Consider the following 13403-nt stretch of genomic DNA (forward strand, 5'->3'; position numbering starts at 1 on the left):
TCACGTACATTTGTTTTGGGGGGGGGAGGGGGGGTGTGGTGGCGTAGTGGATAACACACTGCACCGTGACCCACGGGAGAGTTCAGTTCCAATGGTCTCATTTCCTAGACAAAGGGCAGGAAATATGTCTTACGTCAATAATTTTTCGGCACCGAATAAATAATTAGAAGCGCTCCTGTGCTGAGGTTGAGCAAGCTTCTCGTAATCAAAAGGATGCGAGTTAAAATCCTGGTTGGGAGTTGATTTAGCCTATCATCCCTCTGGGGTCAATAAAATAAGTGGCATTACACCTGTAAGTTAACATTGGTTGTCCTACGGTTGTTTTATACTCGCCCCCGCCATATGAATTTGAATGTTTGACCAGCAGCTCAGCTGTAAACAGGAGATGAGTAATGCTCATTTCCACAGGAAATCACTTTCAAAGTTATACGTAGTGTGGAAGCACTTTGATACGTATACATTCTATTTTCACATAATGATGCTATAAATCCACTTGTATATGAAGGTATTCCCATGCCATGTCAGTGGCGGGAGATATTTTACAATACTTCACCACGCTTGTCAGTACAGGTTGGCGCAGGGGGGGACCCAGGACTGATTCAGATATCACTCATCACTGATGATATCCTTGGCCGGGAATCAAATGTGAGGTTACTGGGTTTACATTGCACTAACCACTGCACCACCACTCCCCACATAGATACATTTAAACACCTGATTTCTTTTCCTTGGATAGGTAATTTCTCGCGTGTGTGTAAGAACATATCCCCGTAAATTCAAGCCCACTGTATAAATCAAATGTGAATTATACTCAATTGGTGCCTAAGCAAATAATATGCAGTCTTCTGTTGATGCCTTCTCGGACATCGTGTGTCTCCTCTATCAACATTCCTACCGGCGGCACTGCCGCCGTTCGTGATGCAATTGGAAGCGCGAAATGTTCGCACCGCATCGCCCTCGTTCGCCTAGTGTTCAAACCCACTCCCACACGTGCACCGCAAAGTACGTACTTATTATTGCACATGCTTACACTGCAAGCAAGCAAGGTCGTGTGTGTAAGTACTTGCACACTTGAGTATATACATACAGAGACAAAAACAAGGATCTCCGGTGTAGCCTGCTGGAGCAAGTGCTGTTCTCTCTGCTCTCTTTCGTATGGCATGGGGGGGGGAGAAACAGTTTTTGTAAGTGTTATAGTTGAATGTTAAGGTCCTTCAACCCATCCAAGGAGGCGGTAGACGCTGTATGGATTACAGCAATACCGCCAGGATGTGCATGGATGGCGCACTCCTTGTTGATGTGTGTGATGGTTTGGGCTTCACAGTCGCAGTTCGGCGATTCCTTAATCTTCCATTTATGAAATGTGTACCCGCAAGTGCTGTTAACGAACGCCATTTCCGGCACATTATACTGCGGTCAGCCACGCTGGACTACCTTTGTCTCCCCAGTGCTGATATTTACACACTGTACTAGCTGTTCATTTAAGGTTGAGTCGACATAGGAGAGGCTCAAAACTGGTTATGATGTCACTCGATACTGCCGTTAGCTTATGACCAGAAATCAAACCCAGCTTGTCAGGTCTGTAGCACATTGTGCAAACCATTAACTACATCACTGCTCTCCATCACACGTGCAAATACACCTGTTTGGGCCACACATGCTCTGGTGCATGCGTGTGATTTTGCAGAAACTGACGATCCGGAAATATTCAGTTCATCCAATTTAGTCGCTGCAGGCACACACACACACATCCCGGAGGGTACACCGTCCCTAAAAATATCAGCTCTAGGGCTGATGCTGGCTACCCGCTGTGATACAAACAGCTGCACACCTAACAGCCTGATTAATGTTGCATCTGTAGCTTTTAATTCTTTCACTGCCGGCTGTGCGGTTGCTGATTCTGCAGTTGCACAAGGGTGTAGAGCCGAAGAAATGTAATATGTTGCGCGACATTTGAAATGGATGTTTTTGCCTTTTTATTGGACCTATACAATTTAACTAACAGTTTTGCTGAATGGGTTAGAGTGGTGGTGCAGTTAATAGCACATTGGTGTTACGAATCTGGGGGCCTGCTTTTTATTCTTGGCCACGGCTAACATGTGCAGTGAGTGATAACTTGAACAATATGGCCCCAACACACCCCTGCCCCTGCCTCCTCCCTGCACCAACCTGCAGAGACCAGTGTGAAGTACGGTCAAACACATGCCCCTGTGACTGACACTGTGTCGGGAAACCTTCATACAGCAGTGGATTAACAAAGTGCCCTATATACGGGAAGGAGTTGTGGTGGTGGTTCGCCCACTATATAATCAACTGGAATATCTGAGTTCGATTCCTGCCCATGGCTAACATCAGTGGCGTCTGTTATTTGAACTGGCTCTGGGCCCCTACTTCAACCATTATTGGCATGGTGTGGGGAGGCTTGCACCTGACAATAGACTGACAAAAGGGCTGTAAAGTATTACTTTTAATTATATTTTGTTACTTTTACATCGCAAGATTGAGCGAGGTGACGGCGGCTTTACGAAGGTCTTCATCTAGCAGTGGCTTGACCATGATGATTGTTTTTTGACGCATTTTCCAACTTTATTTAGCTTACAATGTGGCTGCAGTGCCTCTCCTCATAGCGCTTAACTGGAATCATCAAAACAGCCGTTGTGGCCAAAGGTCAAGAGACACTACCGCATTAATCTCTGTATAGACAATGGCTCCTCGGTTTGCTCGAATTTTACTAGGGTCTCAGCTGGCTGTTATTAAATTGATCCAAAATGACTGCGGCTCGCTTAGGGAATTTTGTTTCCATAATCTCCGTGACCCTTCTGCCCTGGAGGGCCCATTGCGGTGTTTAACCTTCAGAGGGAGATCTTAAAGGAGATGGAAATTAATGGCGATGTGTTTACTTGAGTCTAATTATGACGGGGCTCGGAGGGCCTGGCCTCCTGTGTGGCTTCCTACAAAGCAGGTGTTTGATATAAAGCAACTATATTGAGGATAATCAATCAAAATACACTGCATATGTTTAAGAGACAATGGTCTATCTTTCTGTTTAAAAATGTATGATTATTTTATTTTTCTTAGAGTTGAGGTGGCTGGGTAGCTCAGGACTCTGAGCAACTCAGCTGCCGCTGCTATAATTGTAGGGACGAATTAACAAATCTGCGCAACAACAAAAAAAACCCCTGTGTTTTAACATGTGTTGAGTTTGATGATGGTTTCTGTCTATTTGCACACACAATTTCATTTGTTTTGTATCCAATTAATTTAGACTTGTACCATCTGAGAGTTAAACATTTTACTTTGATTACCATGCAATGCACATTTCTCCGCGGGGCCTGTGAGGATAGCGCCGTGGCCCTTAATGTGGAAAACAAAAAGAGGGTCACTTTAAAGGGATTTCAGAAGTAGTGTGATATCTCCTTCCCCAGGCCGTCCTCTCTTCTGGAGACCACATTGACTTCCTGCAGGCCATTTGTAAGCACGGCTATATTTGGTCATATAATTAAACAAAAAGTGAACAGGTAATATAATATTTATTACCTTTCTATTGTTTATGCAGCGCGTGACAAAGGCTAGACATCCAGTAGCTTAAACACACAGAAGATACAACAAATTAAGAGAACGTTGGTCACCTTCATCGTCAGCCTATCTCATTCGGCGCAGAGCATCAGTCATCAAGTGGTACAGCTGATAACAATTTTTACCTCTGAATGTAGAATTCTTCTCGGCACATTTTATTTTCAAAGGAGGACCTTCAAAGATATGAAAACGTCCCAGAGAGCAAGTGTATGCCAAGGACATGGAAGCCTTACCAGACACCTTTTGTGTACCGGTGAAAGACTCACAGAGTCTCAAGACTCTAATTGGCATTTTTGATGTTTAAAAGTAAAGCAGCATAAGTATGCACATAAAAAAATCTGTTGAGACAGTGTGTTAAGGGAGCCTTTGTTCCGTTAGGTGCAAGAGCTACGCCCATGTGCACGCAATCTAATATACACGTGTAGTGAGTTCAACTGAGTCGCAGACACACTTCTTGGAGGCAACACATTAAAACCAACACATTAACAACCTATGGTGGTGGACCACCAGGCTAACTATACTAATTACACTGGGATTAGCTACGACGGACCGGACCCTGCCCCCGGGTCCAGGTCCACGTGTTGGTGACTCTTGTAGGACGTAGAATGCAGAATGTAGATTCTTCAGGATGAACAACAGCAGCCGGTCCCGCTCGGGGACCCGGCTTATATCCTCCCTGGCATGGCTGGCTCCGCCCTTAGCCACGACCACCTTCTAGAATCCTCTAGCAGGTTCTCGACCCTGACACGTGACCACACCCCTAGCCCCCACCTGGGGACCCTGTGTAGACTTTACCGGTCACGTGTCCTTCGGGGTCAACCAGAGTGCCATGGCCCTTGGAAACCCCATTCCCGTGGCCGGCACTCTCACACCCCCTATCCTGTAGGGTTCGGCACTGCACGCAGGGCGTGGTGCCACTCAGCACTGTCGGACAGCGCTCACCGAGCCCCTCCAGGGCCGGTACTGCACCCACATATACGTTGTGCCCGCGATGTTGCTACATCGCACGCCGTGCCTCTCTCGAGCCGGCATTACACAGTGACATCTGCGATGTCACTGAACACGTGCTAATCATATTGTGGTGTGCTTAATAATTATTCTAAAATAAAATATGAAACTTTCTAAAAATTAGTTTGTCACTACCCTTACTCCAAAACTATACAGAGCTGTGTCTAATGTGTAATAATGATTGGAGCAGTTATAATATTTCATAGGTTTTAAAACTACATCATAGGACCTCCTTTGCCAGTACCAAAATATAAGAAGAGGTTTTCCACTTTTTTCTGGCAACAAAACAGTTGTGTTAAGATGTTAAAACATCAAACTGAAACCTTTTACAAGGAATCATGTCTCCATTAACCACAATACTTGTGGTCAGAATGCAAACAAAAAAAATACTCTGATAATGTATGCATTGTCTTTGAAACTGATTGGTCCACACCAGAGACAGCTTTGTTATCTCCAAGATTACATTTTTGTTATTTTTGCAGTATATTCAAATCGATGTATGACATGTTGTCATTTTCTTTGCTGTGTGTTCAAGGTTGACTGGAGCTGTGTCTGACACGCCTAGCATTGCAATTAACAAGCGGTACAGACAGACCTCAGCTATATTCACACTCGGGCTGGGGTTGGCTCCGCCAAGAGTAATTCATTCATTCATCATGCATACTCAGCGAAGGACCGTGGCACCAAACGTGTAACTGAGAGTAAGACGATTACTTTTTCGTGAATTCTGAGATGTTGCAAAATGCATTTGCCTGCACGCAATGCGTGTGGATACGTCAAGGTTGTACATGATGAAAGTTTCACAAAATGCTTGCAGAATGTGTATTTTTACTTTATATATAAAAAAATGATTCCCTTTAATTTACCCAAGAAGGACTCTCTGAGTTTCGATTTAAAGCTTTCGTGACTGCAAGGATGCATCTTCTTTGGTTCTTTCGGTAAAGTCACGTAGAATGAGAATAAAATAATAAAATAAACTAACACAATAAAATTCTCACGACGTTTCGGCCACAACACAAGTGGCCTTCATCAGATGAAGGGAGAATTTTATTGTGTAATGTTATTTTATTATTTTATTCTCTTTCTATGTGACTTTACCGAAAGAACCAAAGAAGATGACTCCCCGAGTCTGAAACCTTTTTTTTCCCGGGAGGCTCCTGCTACCCTTGTATGTTTGGTCAAATCCATGAACGACTGTTGGGGTTCACGTGGGAGGTAAACGGATTACCTCGAGGAGACTCACTGTGGGGGTGCAGGTGACGTTATCACGCAGATGAGCATAGTGACGTCACCGCCGCAAACTTTCCCTGCTCATCAGCCGGCAAAATCTTTTTTTTTTCTCTCATATCATCTGATTATTTCCTTAGGAGGCACTGCAGACGCTGAAGGAACAAATGAACGCGGTGGCCAAGGAGAATGTGCAATTACACCAAGACTTGGTGACGTCAAAAGCAGCAGCGGGAAAGGAATGGTGAGATTGCATCATTACAAAGCTCCTGGTGTCGCACATACACCGCCCCCCTTACCCCCAAGTGTATCCACTTGTAATAATTTGTCATTTTTTTGTACGGTTTCCGACCGCAGCGTGATGGTTGTTGGTTTAAACCGCCCAACGCAACACTGATATGTTTCTTAAATTCCACCCCCACCATCACCTCTTGTCCACTCGGCGGTATAAATCGGTAGGTTATGGTTAGTGGATCGGCAGGTCGCCCGTGGTGGAGCAAAGCATGGCTACTCCCACCTCTTCCAGGATGCCAGGCCATTGTGAAGGAGTAAGCCAAATATCCTTTCAAGGGGCTCTCCAGAGCTCCCTGTAGTGGAGACCCTTCTGACCACAGTGCCGTGAGCGACCAATTGCTGGGTCACACACGTACATTGACCTTTAGTCAGGAAAGCTTCGCCATTTATTTAGCAAGAAAACTTTTCAGCAGTGTTCTGCGACATTGGGAATGTTTGATCAACTCCTTACCAGGGAGTGTTTTTGCGTGTGGGAAAGAATCCGAGTACATTTACGGACATTAATCAGTCCACTGCTGGATCAGAGCCTCCCTACGCTGGGCAATTTGTGGGGTTCACCATGGTTGTCAGTGCGGGTTGGTTAAGGCAGAGAACATAAACATGGGAACATAGAAATGATGTGAAATTTATTTTGCTGCACTGCCCTCTGGTGCTCACCACGTAGCTCCGCAGCCTATAACACCTTTGGTGCATAGTGATTGCTCATGCAGGCATTGTCCAGGCTCAAACCCTGCAGAGCTTCCGAGATCTGATGAGATTGGTCATAGGCTAAGGAACCAAGAGAAGCTGAAGAAAACCCCACGGGTATGAGGGGATCACACTCGAAACTCCACCACAGAGAGATTCCGGAATCAAATTTGCTGTACTGCAAATGTGTGGCCACCACGCAGCCAAGTGTCGTGTGCCACCACGCTCGGTTTGTGTTAAGCCTTCCGAGGTTTTCGCATTTGCATGCAGATTACAAAAATAATTTTCATTTTTTTTGCAGACTTGTTTTATTTCTCCTTTTGTCTCAGCTTCCATTCCCGAAAATAGTATCATCGCTGCAATTTATTTCCACTTTTCTGGCAATCCACAAAATGATTTATCAGTGTGACATTTTGTAAGCTGTGCACAATTTGCAAATAATGCAAACAGTAGCAGCAGCTGTTAGTTTTTATTATTACTCGTGCATCTTGTTTTAATGGAATAGCAGAAATGTACAATGCTACTCAGAATTATGCATTTGCCTTTCAAACTGGGGCATTGTGTCATCGACTGTTAACACTCGTAACTTTTTCTGTCAGCCTCCTTTACGTTCCAAAAGATACTCTTTTTCTCGCCATTTTTTTACTTCTGCATCACATCCATATTGAAAATATATAAATCACTGTGTCTCCCACTTAAAATTAACTACATATGCCATGCCAGAGGATCTCAGCGTTCACAAAGAGTTGATGCCGCAACAAAATGTACAACATCCATTGCTTATGGCCTGTTCGGTTCTCTTGCTTTTCTACCCCCACTCAGACAATGAGCAATATCCCACGGCAAACCTTGAAGTTTTCTATTTTCTTTGGAGGCAGAATTGCTTGTAAATTGGATGTTTGCTTGGGATTAGCTTTGAGATAGCAGGATTTGCACAGTTTTTTACCGGCGGTGCATCGGAATAAATCACGGTTTTTGTGGAATTGTAATTTCCCTCCAACGGTGGCGTGTGTTTTTTTGTCACTCTCTCTATTTTGATGTTTGTTAGCTTTTGTGTCACTGCATATATTGTGCACATCATTTCACTTTGCCCGTGATTGTGTTTGTTTGAATGCAACGCATTGCATTTACTGCTACCGCGTGTCACACGTGGCCTCCTCGCTACGAGCATTCCCACACCAAATCCTTCTGTTGGATGCTCAGCCGCTTGTTTTAATTTCCGCGTGTGCCCCTGGCCAAATGCTGCAGATGCACACTCTGCTACAATTCGCAGATCTTTTGTGCTGTTCATGTGTCTTAATATTTTGTTGTCTGTTTGCAAACAATATTGACTATTCACCAAAACTGTAGTATACATGCTGAATTTTGACATTTTCCTTTTTCCGTATAGATGTTTTTGTTTAGATATTTTCAAGCATTTTTGTTGTCTTTTCTCCACGGTAAACATCTATCATGGGCATGTCAAACGGTTGTATTTGTTTTTGCTATATAGTGGCTGGCTATTTTCTTTGTATGGAAATAGAATTTTCACAAGCGGCCCGTCAAAAGGAGGTTCAATGAATGCACCATGTATTGTTCTAAATGGCAATGTCTTGCATATATCTTGCGTATGTCATAATGTCCAAGTTTGAAACAACACACGAAGACAGAGAAGACAGGACACAAAGACCTGTAAGTTGCTGCGGAGCGTTCATTCGCAATGTTCAATTGTGAGCGCACACAGAAATCCAACCAAATTCTGCCAATCTCACCCACTCGCTGGCTCAGTTTGGATATGTGTAGAGCAAGGAGACCCAAGTCTGGTGTGGGGAGGAAGGGGGGGGATGGGGGTGGTATATTGGGGGAAATGCTGGTGACCGTAAATGCACAAAAAAGGCCACGTTCATTGGGCACTGAAAACCAGAGCTTGTTTCTGCATTTAGGAAGCTCGTGCAGGAGCAAGGCAGGCTTGTGCTGGAAGAAAACCAGGTCCTCCTGCAGCAGCTCGATCTGCAAAAAGCCAAGCTCAAAGACTCTCAGGGCACACATAAGCAGGAAGGTGGGCGGTAGGGATGCAACGATGCACCCCCACCACAATTACGTGAATTGTCACAATGCAGGGTCACGATTCACATCACTTGTGGCGCATGCATAGAATCTTTAATGGTGTGATTCTATAGAATGTGGCGGTGTTAAAGAAAAAACGCACACTACAAATATAAAATAATCGAATATTAGACGCACGATTGAATGTGCGCATTGTAAGCGGGATAATTATTTTTTATTGGATAATTTTTACACGGCCGTTAAGTTTTTAGCTGCTGATTTCCATGCATTTGAATGGAGATGGATGCTCCTTAATCTGCCTCCCTATCATTCTAACTGAATGCACAACCTTTACTCATGTGTCCTTTGTACAAAAATAAACACGATTGCATTACGATGTTTGTTCTTGATTTTGCTCCCCGCCCCTCTTCTGTAGATATCATTGGCTGCAAAAACATTGTGCTCTCAGCCAAATCCTCACACACACGCTCGCAAACACTGGCTGTCGTTGTGGTGCAATGTACCGCCGCGTTAATATGCAGAGCGCGAGATGACAGCTGGTACTCGGTAAACATTAATACCTTAACGCCTTCCTTGTCGGTTGCCCAAAGTGTCAAAGTTGATGAAGCGGTTGGAGAGGATGGAGGCGCAAAGGCGAGAGGCGCTGGACCAGCTGACAGACGCGCGGGTGGCCCTGGGGTCCTTGCAGGAGCACCAGCGACAACTGCAGGAAGCGGAGGAAGTCAAAGTTGGGCGGGAGGAACACCTGGCAGCTATTTCAGACTTGCAGAGGTGCCGGTTGTCATGTTTTTTTTTATTAATTACAGTTTCTAGAATGTTCAGCTCTTTCTGCAATCAAGAGGTTGTTTTTTTCGTTCTTTGAACAAATTAAATAATGGAGATATTTATTTATTAGTTCCCACCACTACAAACAATAAATGATTATCCTACATGTGACGAACAGATGAAGTCTCAATCGGGCCAGATATGTGCCAGAGAGGCACCACGTGTATAAGCAAAGAGAAAATTTACTTGGCTTATTTGTCTATTATCAATCTTACCCATCTATAAAATATAACACTGTAGGACAGATGTAGTCCTCTTTTTTTTGGTCCTATGACTCTGTGGAGATGTCGCTCCGTGCTACAATATGCAACAAGGCGTTGCCATGTTCTATTGGCCTGACATTTGAGCTGCAATCCATTATGTTCAATGCTCTTTGCATTTTTTTTTACATATAATCCCAACCCGTGGCTATTGGTGACCGCGTGTTTGTTAAAGGCAAGAGCAGCTGAAAACACAACTTAGTGTTATTTTATATTTATAGACCGACAAGACTGTGCGTGTCCTGGGCTATCCGACGAGACATTGAGGTGTCCGTTAATGAGCAATAAGATTTTCAATTCACTTTCAGGCATCATCGTCGTAGCAACCTATTGACGAATTTCAAAGTGTGCCAGTGAAATCTTGGTGACGCAGTGACATCTTAGCAACTCGGGGACAAAGCTTCAGGCCCAATCTCGGACAGCCCATGGACATGGCCTTGCTAGGTATATCCAAGACGTTTTCACGGTTGTGCTGTACATGGTTCTTTGATTGGTTTTTTTGATTGGTATTGCGTATTGTTCAGCACGATGTCCGACGTTTCGCTCCACGTGCTGGGAGCTTCAGAAAATTGAAAAAGCTCATTTTCCCCCTCGATTATATAGCATTGCTGACTGCCCTTGGTGTTTCTGTTTCTTGATGCCGATTGGTTCAGTTCCTCGCAACGTTTGGTGCCTATCTTCAAGAGCTATTGTTACCCGCTGCAAGGGTGCTTCGCTTTCTGGGTTGAATTTCCCTTTGGTATTGCAGTTTCAGTTTGGATGATCGTGAGGTTCCATTTAGTTTAATAAATGTGGTCAGGAATACAATTAGGGGTCGTGTCGGAGTTAATTTGCAGGGTCACAATTAAGGGAAGAGGTTTCATTTGATTGAATATCCCCCAAATGTTGACTAATTCTGATTTGGATCGTCGGTTAAAAGTTTTGCTGGTTTAGTCCATAGTTCAGACTCTGGGGAGAGGTTGCAGAGGATTAAACGGTTTTAATCTAGGCTTGTATGGTCCAAATATTTTCACTTCTTGGCTTCCCGGTGTGTCGTTCTCATTCGCAGGCGTGCACAGGAGCAACACGATCACAGCTGCACTCAGCTGCAAGGGTTGCGAGAGCAGCTCACAGCGTGTCAGGAGGACAAGCGCGTGGCGGTACAGGACAAGTGTCGCCTGGAGGCCCGCTTGAGTGTGCTCGATTCGGAGCTCGAAGCCGCCAAGAAAACCACCAGGTAAAAGGGACGTCACCATTGATTGGCATTGGTGGTTACGCTCGCGATGCACACGTGTCGGTGAGGATCAATGATTTACAGATGATTTATATTTATTGGTGGAACGGTGGCGCAGTGGGTTGCGCTTGGAGAAAAGTACCGTCGTGATTTGCCTGCACAGCCCTCCACTGACAACGTAGCCCCACAGTAACCCACAACAGCACTATCCAGGCGGCAGTCTGCTTAGCTTCCGAGATCTGACGAGATTGGGTACATTGTGGGTAATTTGGTTATAGGCGCTGTGTGTGTGGGTGCCGGATGGCAATGGCGGAGCCAGGATTTTCAGGTAGGGGGAGGGCAACCCCTCCAGCAATGAAAAACGATAGGAGTTGTTAGTAAGTAAGGACTTTCCCTTGCTTTTTATTCGACGCGTGTGCGGCGATGGTGCAGCCATCGATCTAGGGTCAAATTCGAACCGTGTGTGATCGGCATCGCGCTCGCTGAAGGTGTTGATACCTTCAGGGAAGTCGTGTACTGTATACGCAACTGCGCACAATTCTGTGAGTCACTTATAACTGCTTTGCCGTTACTTATTGCCAATTATGGACTCAGATGATTGTCCTATCATCTCAGAGTCCCTGGCACATAATAATATGCTACACAGTGGCAGTGGGGGTCGCAAAATGCCGATTTATTACTAATAAACCCCAATGATCCGATCTAAATTAGGGATTTCGATCGGATCATTGGGGGGGCACGTGCCACCCCCCTCCACTGGCTCCGCCAGTGCCGGATGGCAATGTTTTATTTGTCTCACTTTGAGAGAAGACCTTAACGATCGTTGGTGGGATGCTGTAAGAGCAGACTGCTTTTTGTGTTTAATTTGTTGTCATTCCCCCGCACCTCCAATGAACACGTTTGGCTACGTATGGTGCAAAAGAAGTTCAACATATATGCATGCAGTTTGGCGGTCGTGACGACCACGTGACCTTGTTTTGGTTGCACACTTCCCACGGCAGGCGCTACCAGCGGAGCATGGCGACGCTAAAGCAGAAGCTCGAGGAATCGATGGGAAAAGAGGATCTGGCTAGCCGGTACCTCAATAACGTCCTGGGTCTTGCGGAACAAGTCGTCAAGGAGAGGGACGAACTGCAGCTTCTGGTAAACAGCACATTTTCCCCTTTAAACATTTAGTGGACATTCAGTTAAATAATTGCACTTACATTTTGTTTAGCTTCTTCCGCGATTTTACGTGCAGTTGTGATATCAGTGTAATGTCATGAGACGAATCCATTGAGATCTCTCGTAGAGCAGTGAAATCGTACATGGTTAAGAGAGCGGCCAGCAGTTACCTCCGATATCCCTTCAAGTGGCTCCACACGATGGAGGGCAGCACTCTCTCACCCCATCTGCATGACATAGCAATGTTTGTAACAGGTCACACCAATATTATAATTATCAGATCTATAATTTTTCAAAGACATGCTGTCTAGTGAAATAATTGTACTTATTAGCCAGATCCTTGAAGTTGATTCCACCCTAAAGTTGTACCGCTGAATGCCGAGCTCATGTCATGATCAGCATCGTGTCATGATCTATCTGCTGCTGGATGAATGGCTTCACAATCTGTCGCCATCTCTCACGGTCCCATCATGTAGCAGTCTATCCAGTGCCTGCGCACCATCTGATTTCATCCTTGTCGTGTTTCTCTTCTGTGGCTGCCAAATCTATATTTGTCTCGACCATCAGAAATCATCTTTGATCATGAACTATTCTGCTTTATGTTACACTCTCTATCTCGCAGTTCATCTTTCCCCTAATTGATGTCATAACTATTGTTATTAAACAAAACAGCAATATTGAAACATTACAAACAAATCTTAATCAAAAATGGTTGGAGGTTTATTTCCTCTTTGTTACATCTCTTTCATGCAAAGTGTTTTAATATAGTAATACATCTTACCTGAATAATCTTCAGAGAACATGCAATACAGATGTAGTGGCATCTCAGATGTCACTGTGTGGTGCCGGGCCTAGAGAGCCACGGCGTGCGATGTACTCACATTGCGGACATCACGTATGTAGCGACATCGTGAATGTCGCTGATTAATGCCGGCTCTGGCGAGGCACGGCGTGTAATGCACTCAGATCACGGACACCCCGTAGGTGGGTGTAGTACCAGCCCTAGAGGGGGCTCAGTGAGCGCTGGGATAGTGCTAAGTGGCACTACGCGTGGCGTGCGGTGCTGACTCCTACAGGAGGGAGTGTGAGAGTGTCAGCCATGG

General features: G+C 44.9%; 1 protein-coding gene across 6 annotated transcripts in view; it reads left to right on the top strand.

Moving 5' to 3' along the window:
* The window catches only part of LOC116954201 (centrosomal protein of 89 kDa-like), an 84210-nt gene that overhangs the window by 32773 nt on the left and 38034 nt on the right, over positions 1-13403 (top strand). For all 6 annotated transcript variants that reach the window (XM_076052147.1, XM_032974726.2, XM_032974728.2 and 3 more), the window contains 5 exons: positions 5952-6055; positions 8715-8830; positions 9429-9609; positions 10972-11139; positions 12138-12279. In XM_076052147.1, coding sequence (XP_075908262.1) covers positions 5952-6055; positions 8715-8830; positions 9429-9609; positions 10972-11139; positions 12138-12279 — 711 coding nt within the window. The remainder of the gene's footprint in view (positions 1-5951; positions 6056-8714; positions 8831-9428; positions 9610-10971; positions 11140-12137; positions 12280-13403) is intronic.

Source organism: Petromyzon marinus, chromosome 54, assembly GCF_048934315.1.
Source record: "Petromyzon marinus isolate PM22_M1 ecotype Great Lakes invasive population chromosome 54, UKy_Petmar_22M1.pri1.0, whole genome shotgun sequence".
NCBI lineage: Eukaryota > Metazoa > Chordata > Hyperoartia > Petromyzontiformes > Petromyzontidae > Petromyzon > Petromyzon marinus.